The sequence below is a fragment of the Narcine bancroftii genome, chromosome 13, assembly GCF_036971445.1.
Source record: "Narcine bancroftii isolate sNarBan1 chromosome 13, sNarBan1.hap1, whole genome shotgun sequence".
Taxonomy (NCBI): domain Eukaryota; kingdom Metazoa; phylum Chordata; class Chondrichthyes; order Torpediniformes; family Narcinidae; genus Narcine; species Narcine bancroftii.
The window spans coordinates 43,005,898-43,022,702 of NC_091481.1; the positions used below are offsets into that span (position 1 = coordinate 43,005,898).

The 16,805-nt window shown below is 38.3% G+C and overlaps 1 protein-coding gene across 7 annotated transcripts in view; it reads right to left on the reverse strand.

Annotated features, from left to right (window-relative positions):
* nedd1 (NEDD1 gamma-tubulin ring complex targeting factor) overlaps positions 1–16,805 on the reverse strand; it is a 93,272-nt gene that overhangs the window by 69,568 nt on the left and 6,899 nt on the right. For all 7 annotated transcript variants that reach the window (XR_011348282.1, XR_011348284.1, XM_069909683.1 and 4 more), the window contains 2 exons: positions 1,331–1,476; positions 631–720 (listed from right to left, as the gene is read on the reverse strand). Coding sequence is in view for 5 of the 7 variants with exons in the window: in XM_069909683.1 (XP_069765784.1) it covers positions 631–720; positions 1,331–1,468 (228 nt within the window). In the remaining 2 variants the exon portion in view is untranslated. The remainder of the gene's footprint in view (positions 1–630; positions 721–1,330; positions 1,477–16,805) is intronic.

The following is a 16,805-nucleotide window of genomic DNA, read 5'->3' on the forward strand; positions in this document are numbered from 1 at the left end:
CAGTGTCTTGCTGAAGAAACTTGCCCCACCAGGGTTTTCCAGATGATAACCTCTTTCTTTCAGGTCACTAGAGAGTTCCTTTTTGCTTCTCTTATTTCAAGTGCAACATTAGGCAGCCAGTCTTCTCCTCTTGCATGGAATACTAAGGCTTTGACCAGGCACTCACAACATCTTCAAACTGGGATTTCCACAAGCTTGCCAGCTTGTCCTGTTCCAGACCCAGCTGCTGAACTGAATTCTCCCTCTCTCTCCCAGAGAAAAGCCTGCTTTTTCTCTCTTTGCTTGCAAAACCACATGACCCCTTAGAACAGCCAACTGCACCCAGACAGCCTGTGGCTCCGAACTTAATCCTCCGAGTTCTTTCATCTCTTGCTTTTCAAAACAACCAACCATTAGTGAAGTCTCTATAGGCACTCTGAGCCACACTTGTCTGGCTTGAGCAGAGCTCCAGTATTTTAAATGAAATCTGTTTTGAAGTGTTTGTATGTGACCTGCCACAACTTATCTCCTTTAAAACATATATACAATACAGAATACAACATAATCTGTCACATAAAGAAATCCCCCATCTTAATAACCATGCATTAAACATGAATCAACACATGAACATTTTAAGAAAATGTTACTTACCCCATCCCCAAAATCTTTGACAGGGACTGCAGATTTACTGGACGATAACACTATTTTGTCCCCAGTGCTGGATGAGCTCAGCAAAAACTGATGTGGAAGAATGAAGGGAAAATGACTGAAAAACCTGGTTATTTAATTTATAAATTTACTAATCTGGAAGAAAAACATTTCAATAAGCTTGAACTCTGAGATTTCCAATGCATTCAAGTTGTGCAAAAAAATCTATTGAAATAAAACCAGCCTTTAATACCTCAATGTTACAATATTCTGCTCTATTTTAGCCAAGTAACTTTAAAGTTGGAATTGAGCATAAATGCAGTTCAATTATGTTAAAAATGTAAACTTTTTTGGTCATGAACTAGGGAATTAACCAGCAATCTTGGCAACATTAGTCTTTCATTAGCTCAAAGGTGCAGATCACAAGAAAACAGCAAAACCTTAGAATAAAGAAGACAGGATGAAAACATTACTACATTCCACAATGACTAAGAGCAAACTCAATGTAAAAGTCAATTCAACCAACCAAAAACATTACACCCCCCTTACTTCTAAACACTAATTTGAAAGCATCAATGCAAAATACGTCCTCCAATAAACTTGGATTAAAATGACCACATTCTAAGAACGACAACTGATCACATTTTGCGCTTTACCCGATTCATAACACAGCTTTTAATGACAGCAAACACCTCCAAAGGATATTATCAGAAGTCCAGCCAACAGAAGTTACTTCACAGGGCTTCTTGTGAGGGTTAAATTGTTCCACAACTGTCATGGAAAATGAATCCCAGATTTTAATGTCATCCCCGCATGACGCTAGTTTGACACTATCCTGCATTGTATGTCCTGTAAAATACAAAGCAAAAAGTTAGCTTCACAAAAACTGAATTGATGGGGGGCACTGGAGAGCGGCTGATTAAGTAAGTCACCACCCAGAGCTCCTGCAAATTGTAATATTATTCAGCAGCAATCCAGGCAGTGTCCTACCGTTTCAATATACAGTTGGCAACACTGTGAAGGAGCAGGAGTGGATTTTGAAGTGTTGAAATGCCAAACAAGAAAGGTAAAAGTAGAGACAGCATGCAGCAGCCCAGAGGCCTACCCCGCAGACTGAAGCCTCAGCCTTGCCTGATCCTGTCTCCCCGGGCAGCTCATTGTCAGACCAGGAAGAACAGGGAAATAACTTTGAGTGGCTAAAGTGCTGATTGAACTTTGAAAAGAAATTGTAGCGACAATTAAAATGGAGATAAGAATACATACTGGAGAAGAGCTGGCTGCCCTTATTCAGAGCGACAGACGTTAAAATGTAATTCGTGGCCGAAAAATAATCCAGACATCAGATAGAGAGAAATTGAAGATACGATTGAGGAGATAGAACATGCAACATCAGGGTGTACTGATGACATCTGCTCAATGCAAAAGAAAATTAAAACTCACTGCCAAGATGATAAAGCTGCAAAACAGATGTGAGGATTTGGAGGTGAGGTCCCAGAGAAGGATCATCAGGGGGTTCCCGAAGGAACCAACAGGATGGGTATAAACACAGTTTCGGCTTTATTAAAAGAGGTGTTTGGACTGGCTAGAGCCACTGGTGGACTGAGCACATCACACCTAACAGCTGATACCAGAGCCAGACTTCACTATTACAGTGATCTTGTGGATGTCCTACGCCGTGCCAGAGATGCTGCGAGGTCAAACTGAAGGAGACGACTATCTCGGTTTTCTCCAATCTCACTGCGAAAGTGGCCAGAGCATGGACAGCATTCAATGATGTCAGACGGGAACTGCGTAAACTGCAGGGGGTCCGATATGCGTTCCTCTACCCAGCCCGACTGTGGATTACTTATGGTGATAAGGTGAAGGATTTCCTCTTGGCTGAAGAAGTGAGAGTACATGTCAAGACGTTGAAAAACAACTGATTAAAGTGCGAGTGCAATAAGGTACTGCCACTTGTTGGGCAATCTTACTTTAATCTGCAGTTACCAAACTTGCTCAGGCGGAATTCCAAGACTTATAGTATGGTGTACTACTGTTAAATTTATACACAGATTTATTGGGCTGAACAATGTAGAGCTGATGATGTGCCTTGCAATGTGCCTGTAAATCTAATTTAAAATCTTCAGGAGGGTGGTTATGTTTCTTTTCTACTTGTGCTCACTCTCTGAGTTCTTGACATTTAGAGGCAAGGACGTTTGGACCATGTGTTGTCCCCACGGCTTAGTCGATTTGTTTATGTTTGGGGGGGGTGGGGGCAAGAGTTGGGGGTAAACCTCAGTGCTTACACTCATTGAGGGCGGTACAGCAACAAAATCTTAATGTATAATTTTTTTGAATACTTCATTTATAGCTTTATCATTTAACAATTCATATTTATTAATGCATACAATCTTCTCAAAGTTTAAGTTATTTTTATTCCCTTCCCTCCCAACATTGAGCCACTTAACACCAAACTAATTATACTCGCCAAGGCAAATAGCGCCTTTGGAAGACTACACAAAAGAGTCTGGAAAAACAACCAACTGAAAAACCTCACAAAGATAAGCGTATACAGAGCCGTTGTCATACCCACACTCCTGTTCGGCTCCGAATCATGGGTCCTCTACCGGCACCACCTACGGCTCCTAGAACGCTTCCACCAGCGTTGTCTCCGCTCCATCCTCAACATCCATTGGAGCGCTCACACCCCTAACGTCGAGGTACTCGAGATGGCAGAGGTCGACAGCATCGAGTCCACGCTGCTGAAGATCCAGCTGCGCTGGATGGGTCACGTCTCCAGAATGGAGGACCATCGCCTTCCCAAGATCGTATTATATGGCGAGCTCTCCACTGGCCACCGTGACAGAGGTGCACCAAAGAAAAGGTACAAGGACTGCCTAAAGAAATCTCTTGGTGCCTGCCACATTGACCACCGCCAGTGGGCTGATAACGCCTCAAACCGTGCATCTTGGCGCCTCACAGTTTGGCGGGCAGCAGCCTCCTTTGAAGAAGACCGCAGAGCCCACCTCACTGACAAAAGGCAAAGGAGGAAAAACCCAACACCCAACCCCAACCAACCAATTTTCCCTTGCAACCGCTGCAATCGTGTCTGCCTGTCCCGCATCGGACTGGTCAGCCACAAACGAGCCTGCAGCTGACGTGGACTTTTTACCCCCTCCATAAATCTTCGTCCGCGAAGCCAAGCCAAAGAAAAGAAGAATTATACTCACAATAACCACAACATTCACAAAGGTATTTATGGCTGTTGCATCATGGTGGTCAGGGCATAGGCTGCCCTCCTTTTTCCGTGGCTTTCCCAGATTAGAATGGGATGGATCCCCTCCACTCCCCTGCCAACTGAGGGATGGATTAGGAGGGTTCATAATGTATAATTTAATGAATGCAAGCACTCCTGGCGGGGAGGGACCCATGTCAGATCTCTCAGTTGGAATATTAGAGGAATAGGAAGCCCATCTCCCATCTGAACCAGTTAAAACCAAAAAGCAGGGGATTCACATTAAAGACAAGGTACATGGGTACGTCAGGTCTTTCATTCCAATTTCAATTCTAAACCACAAGGGTTAGCTATCTTAAATAAAAATACCCAACTTGTACACCTAGTGTAATAGCAGATGGAAATAGTAGATACATATCATAGTGGCAGGTAAACTTTTGCAGAAACAGGTGCACCCAACTTCGATGACATCTCATTTGCTAAAACACTATTAAGTAGGCCTCCCTCGTTAGACACCCACTTTTTGGGGGGGGGGGGGGGGGGTGGAGATTTAAATTGTGTTGTGGATCCAGTTCAAGATTGATCTTGCCCTGCTGCACATCCTGATCCGCCATGGCCAGGCCGTTCTCTGACTTTGTGCTACACAACAGGCTGATTGACCCTTGGAGATTTCGCAATCCCTCAACAAAATTTTTTATTCTTTTTAAAAGTTCACAATTTATATTCTAGGATTGATATCGACTCCTGGGGAGGGGGGGTAGGGTGATGGGACTATCCAAGGGGTCAATAAATGCCAGGAGGTCAGGGGGGGTGGGGGGGTGTCTGACTGAACTTTTGGGGGGGTGGTCAAAAGCTGACATTTGTAAAGTAGTCAAAATACAACTTGCTGATACACATTTCTGATTTATATATTAGTTTTTATTATCTATTTATTTTATATTCTGTTTACTGAAATGATGATAATAATATAGTTGTATCAATTTATTATTAGTTGGAATCACGAGACAATGGACCATTTCAACATGGATGAATCGACTTGGATTTTCTTTATTCCTATGCTTTTTAAAAAAAAACTCGATAAACGCATTAACTATATTATTCGTCATTAGCATTGTAGTCTTTTAACATTTTAAAAAATTTCAGCTGAGTCGTAGCTTTATTTTTAAGCACATAACAAAAATCTGGGTTGTGGCAATGCTAGGCTGAGTATCCCGGCCACATCATTAAAAAAATTACTAATTTCTCAAGGTCCTGGGGAAAATCCCATCGAGACCAGAAGACTTAGCCACCTTTATGTGCTTCTTCTTAATCACTACATTTTCCCTAATTACCCTCTTTGCTTCCTTTACCCCACACATTTCAATATCCTTAGTGAACACCAAAGAAAATAATCTCCCCCTTTTCATTTGGCTCTACACACACAGTTGTCTACTCTGATTCTCGAAGGGACCCATTTTATCCCTCACTCTCCTTTTGCTATTAACATATTTGTAGAAACCTTTTGGATTTATTTTCACTCTGGTTGCTATAGCCACCTCGTATCTTCTTTTAGCTTTCTAATTTCTTTAAGATACTTTTTACATTCAATGTATTCTCCAAACATCTCCCTTATTCCTCATATTTATTGTAGGTCTCCCTTTTTTCTTGAACCAAGTTTCCCTTGAAAACCACAGCTCTCTCAACATTTTGACTCTGCCTTTTAACCTAACAGGAACAGAAAGATTTTGGACTCTCAAAATCTCATCTTTAAAGGACCTCCATTTCTCTACTACATTCTGCCCATAAAACAAATCGTCCCAATCCAGTCCTGGTAAATCCTTTCAAATCTAGCTCCCACCCACTCGAAAACAATTTTAGCTCCTGACCTATCCCTTTCCATAATTTATAATGGCACTATGATCACTGGACCCAACACAAACCTCCATCACCTGACCTACTTCATTCCCCAACAGTAGATCCAACACTGCCCCTTCTCTAGTCGGTTCTTCTACGTATTGCTGTAAAAAAAAAACTATCCTGCACACATTTTACAAACTCCAATCCATCCAGCCCTTTTGCAGAATGGGTTTCCAAATCTATATTTGGAAAATTTGGAAAATTAAAATCTCCCACTATCACAACCCTGTTCTTATTACAAATATCTGCTATCTCCCTACAAATTTGTTCCTCTAGTTCTCGCTCCCATTAGGTGGTCTATAAGACACCCCTACAAGTGTAACTACCCCTTTCCCATTTCTCAATTCCATCCATACAGCCGCCTTGGATGAGCCCTCTAATCTATCCTGCCTCTTTTCTTTGGCTTGGCTTCGCGGACGAAGATTTATGGAGGGGGTAAAAAAAAAAGTCCACGTCAGCTGCAGGCTCGTTTGTGGCTGACCAGTCCGATGCGGGACAGGCAGACACGATTGCAGCGGTTGCAAGGGAAAATTGGTTGGTTGGGGTTGGGTGTTGGGTTTTTCCTCCTTTGCCTTTTGTCAGTGAGGTGGGCTCTGCGGTCTTCTTCAAAGGAGGCTGCTGCCCGCCAAACTGTGAGGCGCCAAGATGCACGGTTTGAGGCGTTATCAGCCCACTGGCGGTGGTCAATGTGGCAGGCACCAAGAGATTTCTTTAGGCAGTCCTTGTACCTTTTCTTTGGTGCACCTCTGTCACGGTGGCCAGTGGAGAGCTCGCCATATAATACGATCTTGGGAAGGCGATGGTCCTCCATTCTGGAGACGTGACCCATCCAGCGCAGCTGGATCTTCAGCAGCGTGGACTCGATGCTGTCGACCTCTGCCATCTCGAGTACCTCGACGTTAGGGGTGTGAGCGCTCCAATGGATGTTGAGGATGGAGCGGAGACAACGCTGGTGGAAGCGTTCTAGGAGCCGTAGGTGGTGCCGGTAGAGGACCCATGATTCGGAGCCGAACAGGAGTGTGGGTATGACAACGGCTCTGTATACGCTTATCTTTGTGAGGTATTTCAGTTGGTTGTTTTTCCAGACTCTTTTGTGTAGTCTTCCAAAGGCGCTATTTGCCTTGGCGAGTCTGGCGTATCCTGCCTAAGCACTGCCTAAACACTTATTTGGAGGATTATTTCAAGAAACACAATGTTCCCCTTGGGAATATTACTGTAATGGCTAGTGACGGTGCATCAACAATTGTTGGCCATTACAGAGGATTGGTCGCCTTACTCAAGGCAAAGATTCCCATTGTATGTACCATTCACTGTGTATTACACAGACACCATCTTGGAGCCAAGAAACTCAGTGGGGAACTGCATGGTGACTTAAAAGTGTGCATCCTCTCAATTTCTAACTGTTTACAAAGATGCATGAAAAAAAATGATGAAACTTTGAATCAATTACTTTTGCACACTGAAAGGTGGTTGTCAAGATTTAGATGACACAACTGTGGAGTTTCTTACCGACGTGGACCCATCACTATCTGACCAGTTGAAAAAGTACTCTATTTGCAAGGTTAAGATGTTACAATTATTCAAGCCCCAACAATCCTAATACGTTTCCAAGTCAAGATAGGCCTATTTAAATCTTCATTGCCATGTAGAGATTTTAAGTTTTTTTCAAACTTATGGCAATTGGAAGATGAAAAATTAAGAAAAGACTTTAGAAAAGTACTTTTCGAGGACCTGGAGAAAATGTAAGCACGTGACTGAATTGTTGTACCAATTGATTTAGAAATGGAAAATGCAGACATTGAATCTCACTTAAAAGATGAACTCATTGATGTGCATGGATCTTGAAGCGAAATCATTGTTCAAAAGTAAAAGCCTCAGTAAGTATTAGGGCATTAAAAATACTGCTACAAAATTCCCCAACCTTCGTGCAGCAGTTGAGCCATTTATACTTGCATTCCTAGGTTCATAACATGCTTTTTAAAAATAATTAAAAAAATTTTTCACACTGTGAACCATACCAAAATATATACAAACGTTTCTCATTAAATATACACAGTGGCATTTTCTCCCTTTTTTACCCCCCTATCCTCCCTCCCCCTCCCCCTCCAAAACCAATAAATATTGAACATATACAATACAATAAAACCATTAAACAATGTCATCACACAATGAAAAATAAACAAGAAAAATGTGACATCTACTTTTACACACTGGATCAAGTCATTTTGTCCTTATCATTTTAGGGGGTGGAGGTCCAAGGCAAGTCCTCTCTGCTATGCTCCATGTATGGTTCCCAAATTTGTTCAAATAATGTGACTTTATTTTTAAAATTATATGTTATTTTTTTTTTCCAATGGAATACATTTATTCATTTCCATGTACCATTGCTGTATTCTCAGGCTCTCTTCCATTTTCCAAGTTTTTTTGCTACAGCTAAGGCTATCATAATAAATCTTTTTTGTGCTTTTTCCAATTTGAGGCCTAATTCCTTACTACTTATATTACTGAGAAGAAAGATCTCTGGATTTTTTGGTATGTTATTTTTTGTGATTTTATTTAATATTTGATTTTGATTTTCCCAAAACTTTTTCACTTTCTCACATGCCCAAATTGCATGTAATGTTGTTCCCATTTCCTTCTGACAGCAAAAACACCTATCTAATAATGTTGGATCCCATTTTTTAAAAACTTTTGGGGCGTGATATATAACTTGTGTAATCAATTATACTGTATCATGCGTAACCTCGTGTTTATTATATTCTTCATAGATCCAGAACACAACTTTTCCCATGTTTCATTTTTTATCTTTATGTTTAAATCCTTTTTCCATTTTTGTTTGGGTTTACAACTTATTTCATCATTTTCCTTCTCTTGCAGCTTAATGTACATGTTCGTTATAAATCTTTTAATTATCATTGTATCTGTAATCACATGTTCAAAGCTGCTTCCTTCAGGTAATCTCAGTCTGTTTCACAATTTATCCTTTAAATAAGCTTTCAGTTGAAGATATGCAAACATTGTACCATGAGTTATTCCATATTTGTACTTCAACTGTTCAAATGTTAATAAATTATTACCCAAAAAACAATTTTCTATTCTTTTGATTCCTTTTCTCTCCCATTCTCTAAAGGAATGTAAAAGGGATTAGTGGATTTTGTGTCGATAACAATTTTTGTATTTGGTAATTAGTTTTTTTTTCCTTTCTAAGTGGATTTTCTTCTATATATTAAGTAAATGATGAAATACTGGTGAGCTTTTATACTGCACCAGCTTTTCATCCCACTTATAAAGTATATGTTCCGGTACCTTCTCCCCTATTTTATCTAGTTCTATCTTAGTCCAGTCTGATTTTTCCATTGTTTGGTAAAAATTTGATAAATACCTTAATTGTGCTGCTCGAAAATAATTTTTAAAGTTTGGTAACTGCAAACCACCTTAGTTGTACCTCTGTTAATTTATTTAACGTTATCCTCGGTTTCCCCCCTTTCCACAAGAATTTCCTTATTATGTTCTTTAGTTCATTAAAGAATTTCTCTGTTAAAGGGAATTGGCAACGATTGAAATAAGTATTGTATCGTTGGGAAGACATTCATTTTAATGCAATTTACCCTCCCTATCAAAGTTAGCGGTAATTCTTTCCAATGTTCTAAGTCTTCCTGAAATTTCTTTATTAGTGGCTGTTAATTTAGTTTGTACAGGTGGCTTAAGTTACTATCTAACTTAATACCTAGGTATCGGATTGCTTGTGTTTGCCATTTAAATGGTGATTCTTTTTTAAATTCTGTATAATCTGCGTTACTCATTTGCATCACTTCACTTTTATTTACATTGATCTTATACCCCGATATTTCTCCATACTCCTTCAATTTCTTATGTAATTCTTTTATTGATATTTCTGGTTCTTTTAAGTATACTATGATGTCATCTGAAAATAAACTGATTTTATACTCCTCCTCCTTTATTTTTATCCCTTTTATTTCATTTTCTGTTCTTATCAGTTCTTTCAATGGTTCTATTGCTAAAGCGAACAGTGAGGGAGATAATGGACAACCCTGTCTAGTTGACCTACTTAATTTAAATTGGTTCGATACATATCCATTTACTGTTACCTTCACCAATGGTCCATTATATAATGCTTTAAACCAATTAATATATTTTTCTGGTAGATTGAACCTCTAATACTTTAAATAAATAATTCATTCTACTCTGTTAAAGGCTTTTTCTGCATCTAAAGCAACAGCCACTGTTGGCATCTTATTTCTTTGAACTGGATGAATTAGATTAATAAGTTTACAGACATTATCCGCTGTTCATCTTTTCTTAATAAATCCAGTTTGATCTTGTTTTACTATTTTTGGTACACAGTCAGCCAATCTGTATGATAGTAATTTCGCTATTATCTTATAATCTGAATTAAGTAGAGATATTGGTCTATATGATGCTGGACCAATATATGATTTAGGACCGAGATGAGGAGGAATTTCTTTACCCAGAGGGTGGTGAATCTGTGGAATTCATTGCCACAGAGGGCAGTAGAGGCAGGTTCATTAAATATATTTAAGAGGGAATTAGATATATTTCTTCAGTATAAGGGTATTAAAGGTTACGGAGAGAAGGCGGGGACGGGGTACTGAACTTTAAGATCAGCCGTGATCTCGTTGAATGGCGGAGCAGGCTCGAAGGGTCGAATGACCTACTCCTGCTCCTATCTTCTACGTTTCTATAGTGTTAGTGGATCCTTCCCTGTCTTTGGAATTACTGTAATTATTGCTCTTACATGAATCTGGCACATTTTGTGTTTCTTCTATCTGGTTCATTACTTCCAGGAGAGGAGGAATTAATAAGTCTTTAACTGTTTTATAGAATTCTATTGGGAATCCATGCTCTCCAGGCGTTTTATTGTTTGGCAGCTTTTTTAATATATCCTGTCCATTTCAAATGGTTTTATTAGTTTGTTTTGTTCCTCTTCTTGCAATTTCGGCAGTTCAATTTTAGCTTCTATTTTATCATCTTTCCCCTCGTTCTCAGTTTGGTATAATTGTTCATAAAGTTCTCATTAATCTATATTGGATTATATGTAATTTGTTTGTCCTTTTTCCTTGATGCAAATACAGTTCTTTTTGCTTGTTCTGTTTTAAGTTGCCAGGCTAATATTTTGTGTTTTTTTCCTCCCAGTTCATAATACTTTTGCATTATTTTCATTATGTTCTTCTCCACCTTGTACGTTTGTAATGTTTCGTGTTTTTTTTTGTCTGCCAATTCTCTCCTTTTCATTATATCATCCCTTTTTACTAGTTCCTTTCCTGTACTTACGATCTCCCTTTGCCAGGCTAATATTTTGTGTTTTCTCTCCCAGTTCATAATACTTTTGCTTTATTTTCATTATGTTCTTCTCCACCTTGTATGTTTGTAATGTTTCGTATTTTATTTTTTTTGTCCGCCAATTCTCTCCTTTTTGTCATATTCCTTTTTACTAGTTCTTTTCCTGTACTTATGATCTCCCTTTCCAACTGCTCTATTTCCCGATTGTAGTCCCTTTTCATCTTAGTCAGATAATTTATTATCTGCCCTCTAATGAAGGCTTTCATTGCATCCCATAATATAAATTTGTCTTTCATTGATTCTGTATTTATTTCAAAATATGTTTTAATTTGGCGTTCAGTAAACTCTCTAAATTCCTGCCTTTTAAGTAGCATGGAGTTTAACCTCCATCTGTATGTTCTTGGTGGGATGTCCTCCAGTTCTATTGCTAATAACAGGGGTGAATGATCAGATAGTAATCTAGCTTTATATTCAGTTTTCCTCACTCTCCCTTGAATATGGGCTGACAACAAAAACATATCAATCCTTGAGAATGTTTTATGCCTACTTGAATAATATGAGTATTCCTTCTCTCTTGGGTGCTGCCTCCTCCATATATCCATAAGTTTCATTTCCTGCATTGATTTAACCATAAATTTGGCCACGTGTTGTTTTTTGACCAGTTTTATCCAACACTGGATAAAATCCCCTCCTATCAATATATTTCCTTGTGTATCTACAATCTTCAAAAAAATATCTTGCATAAACTTTTGATCCTCTTCATTAGGTGCATATATATTGAACAAATTCCAAAATTCTGAATTTTTCTGACACTTTATCATTACATACCTCCCTGCTGGATCTATTATTTCCTCCTCTATTTTGATTGGTAAATTTTTATTAATTAATTAATATAGCTACACCTCTAGCTTTTTAATTATATGCTGTCGCTATATGCCCTACCCAGTCTCTCTTTAATTTATGTTCCACTTCAGTTAGATGCATTTCCTGCACAAATGCTATATCTATTTTTTTTCCAGTAAATTTAATAGCTTCCGTTTAATTTGGTTATGTATTCCATTAATATTTATAGTCATATAATTCAACATGGCCATCTCATACCCTGTTTACACCTCATTTCCGCTTCCTCACCACCACCATCCCCCTTTTCATCTCTGTTTTCCCTTTTTAAACTCAATGTATGACAACACATTTAAAATATAAAATACTCCAACAACTCCCACATCCAATATTCCCTTAACTCACTGAATTGCCCCTTATCCTTTGCCGGGCAACCACAACTCCCCTTTCCATTTGGATTGCGATCCTGCTTGCAAGCATCAACTGATTTTGCAGTGACAGTTATTCTCTCCCCCCCAAAAAAACTTTTTTTTAACTACACATAACAAAGTTCTCCCTTTTTTCCCCCTTCCTTCCTTCCCTTATCTTTCCCTTCTTTAGTTCTTTACATATACATTGTTTTTACATCCTTATATATATTTTATCGCCGTTCTTCATTCTTGTTACATCTCTCCTTTTGTCCTGCAAGCGTTCTGCAAATTCTTGTGCTTCCTCCGGATCGAGAACAGTCTGTTTTGCTCCCCGGGGATAAATGTTTTAAGCACAGCTGGATGTCTTAACATGAATTTATAACCTTTTTTTCCATAGGATCAATTTTGCTGTATTAAACTCCTTGCTCTTCTTTAAGAGTTCAAAACTTATGTCTGGGTAAAAAAATATTTTTTGACCCTTGGTTTATTGTCTTTTGTAATTTTGTTCTTTCCCCGCTCCAGTATATTTTCTCTTGTCGTATATCTCAAAAAATTTACTAAAACGGATCTTGGCTTTTGATGTGTCTGTGGTTTCAGAGCTAGTGTTCTGTGTGCCCTTTCTATTTCCATTCCTTCCTGCATTTCTGTCATTCACAGGACTTTCAGGATCCATTCTTTTATAAATTCCTTAATATCTGTGCCTTCTTCATCTTCCTTTAAGCCCAGTTTTTATGTTGTTTCGCCTACTATAATTTTCCAACATATCAATTTTCTGAGCTAACAACTCTTGTGTCTCTTTAATTTTTTTCACTTTCTTCCAATTTTCCTCTTAAGTCGTTCACTTCCATTTCTACAGCCGTTTCTCGTTCTTCGACATTTTCTACTCTTTTCCCTATTTCTGTCATGACCAGCTCTAATCTTTGCATTTTATCTTCTGTTCTTTTCATTTTTCTTTTAATTGCACTAAATTCTAATGACAACCATTCTTTTAATGCTCTCATTTGTTCTTGAAAAAAAGCTTTATCTATATTCTGTCCATCTGTTTTACCTTCTATTTCTCTGTGCAGAGCTTGGTCTTCTTCTTCCTCTTATAAAAAAGGAACTGATTGTGGACTTCAGGAAGGGAAAACCAGGGGAACACAAGCCAGTCCTCGTGGAAAGTCAACAGTGCTGAGGGTAAAGAATGTCAAATTCTGGGTGGCGGCATATCTGAAGGTCTGTCTCGGTTGGTGGGGGGGGGGGGGGGGAATCATGTTGATACTATCACGAAGGCAGCTCACCAGCAGCTACATATCATAAGGAGTCTGAGGAGATTTGGTGTCACCAAAGACTCTTGCAAATTTCTACTGTTATACCATGGAGAGCATTCAGACTGGTTGCATTACTGTCTAGTATGTAGATGCCAATGCACAGGACAAGAAAAACTACAGAGAATTGTGAAGTTGTGCACCAGCATGGGGATCAGTTTTCACTTCATTAAGGTCATCTGCAAGAAGCAGTGGCTCAAGAAAGAAGCCTCTATCAAGAACCTCACCATCGAGGAGTCACGTGATGGAGTAGTGGCCGGTAGGGGAACTCCAGCCCTCTCCAGAAAAGTAAAAAAGATAAAGAAAAAACAAAGGCTCAAACATAGAAACCATAACAAAGTGAAAGTGTAGAGAAAATGGCAGCGAAGAAAGAAAAACCAAAAACAACGGGAAGAAAAGAAGAAGGAAGGACATCGGAGGAGGAAGGTGAAGGCCTTACCGGTATGAGGAGGCCCGCCGTGGAGAGAGAAGCCCGCTCCCTGAGGTCAGTGGAAACCCCGAACTCAGGACTACAAAAATGGCTCACGGAGCCAAGCAAAAGTGCGCAATGCGCAAGACAAAATCAACACCGATGGGAGGGGGGACCAGCTGAGGAGTAAATCTCCACAGCTGAAACAGACAAGTATAACACGACAGCAAGACTCTCAACAGGAAAACATAGAAAATAACGAGAACAAGAAGGAAGAGAATAAAAATAGGAAATCAAAGAAACAACGGATGACCAACCCAGAGGAAGAAGACCAACACCAAGACACTTTTAATAAAAATAAGAAGACTAAAAATACCCAACATAATAAAACAAACAACCCAACAAGAAAACCAGAAGAGACAGAGGTAAAGGACACAGATCCTAGAGTGGACTCAGAAGAAGAGGAGGAAGAACACAGAGAAATGGAAGATGAAGGGAAGGGCAAATACATGGATATATATTTTTTTTAAGAATATATGGAAACAGTAAAAGAATGGTAATCACAAGAATTCAGTGAAATAAAAAGAATAAAAAGTACAGAAGAAAAAGTGAATAGATTAGAGATGATCATGACAGATATAGGAAAAAGAGTAGACAAGGTGGAAGAACGAGAAACAGCCATTGAAATGGAAGTAGATGGCTTAAAAAAGCAACTAAAAGAATCTGATAAAAAAGTTAAAGAGACACAGGAGCTGTTAGCTCAGAAGATAGATATAATGGAAAATTATAATAGAAGAAACAATATAAAGATAGTGGGCCTTAAGGAAGCTGAAGAAGGCAAAAATATGAAAGAATTTATAAAAGAATGGATCCCCAGGGTCCTAGGAAGATCAGAATTACAGGAAGAAATGGAAATAGAAAGGGCACACAGAACATTAGCCCCTAAACCACAACCACAACAAAAACCAAGATCCATTCTAGTAAAATTCCTAAGATATACAACAAGAGAAAGGCAATGAAAAAAATAAGAGAAGACAAAAAAACCAATGGAATACAAGGGTCAAAAAATTTTTTTTCTATCCAGATATAAGTTTTGAACTCCTGAAGAAGAGGAAGGAGTTCAATGCAGCAAAAACGACCCTATGGAAAAAAGGTTATAAATTTATGTTAATATACCCAGCGGTACTTAAAATAGTTATCCCGGGTTGAGCAAAGCCAATTATTATCGGATCTGGAAGCATGAAAATTTGCAGAACAACTACAAAACAGACAGAGAGATGAACAGATGTAACAAGAACAAAAATGACAATAAACTATAGAGTATAAGTAAGAACTAAGAAGGGAAGAAAGGAAGTAAGGAGGGAATTAAGAGAGTGACCTTTGTTATATATGAAGATTAAAATCTTTTCTGGGGGGGCTGGATCGGGAAGAATAACAGTCACTGCAAAATCAGTTGACGCTTGCAAGCGGATTCGCAAATCCAAATGGAGAGGAGAGATATGGTTGCCCGATAAGGGACAAAGGGCAACTCAGAAAGGGGAGGGACTATTGGGGTTAAAGGAATTTTAGATATGAAAATAGTGGAAATATTTTATGTTTTAGAAATGTTGTCTTTTAATGTGTTCAAAAAAAAGAAAGCAGAAATGGATAAGAAGGGAAGGAAGTGATGAGGAAATGGAAAGGAAAGATAAACAAAGTATGAAGACTATATTGAACTATATGACTTTAAATATTAATGGAATACATAACCAAATCAAAAGGAAGAAACTGTTAAATTTACTGAAAAAATAAAAAATTGATATAGCATTCGTACAAGAAACACATCTAACTGAAGTGGAACACAAGAAATTAAAGAGAGATTGGATAGGACATGTAACAGCAACATCATATAATTCAAAAGCCAGAGGAGTAGCTATATTAATTAAATAAAAATGTACCAATCAAAATAGAAGAGGAAATAATAGATCCAACAGGGAGATATGTAATGATAAAATGTCAGATATATTCAGAAGTTTGGAATTTACTCAATGTATATTTACCTAATGAAGAAGATCAAAAATTTATGCAAGATATCTTTTTGAAGATAGCAGCTACGCAAGGGAACATACTAATAGGAGGGGATTTTAACCTTAATTTGAACTCAAACATGGATAAAGCTGGAAAAAAAAATAACAGAAAAAACAAAGTAACCAAATTTATAATTAAATCGATGCAAGAAATGCAACTTTTGGATATATGGAGGAAACAACACCCAAAGGAAAAGGAATATTCATACTATTTGGGTAGACACAAAACATACTCAAGGATAGACCTATTCCTATTATCAGCCCACATTCAAGGGAGAGTTAGGAAAACGGAATATAAAGCAAGACTATTATCGGACCACTCACCCCTGTTATTGGCAATAGAGCTAGAGGACATCCCACCAAGAATGTATAGATGGAGATTAAACTCCATGCTACTTAAAAGACAGGATTTTAGAGAATTCATTGAACAACAAATTAAAATGTACTTTGAAATAAATATGGAATCAGTGAAAGATAAGTTTATACTATGGGACGCAATGAAAGCGTTCATCAGAGGGCAAATAATAAGTTATGTAACTAAGATGAAGAAGGATTACAATCAGGAAACAGAATAGTTGGAAAGGGAAATAACAAATGTAGAAAAAGAATTAGCAATAAAGGAAGATACAACTAAAAGAAGAGAATTGGCAGATAAAAGAATAAAATATGAAACACTACAAACATATAAGGTGGAGAAGAACATAATGAAGACAA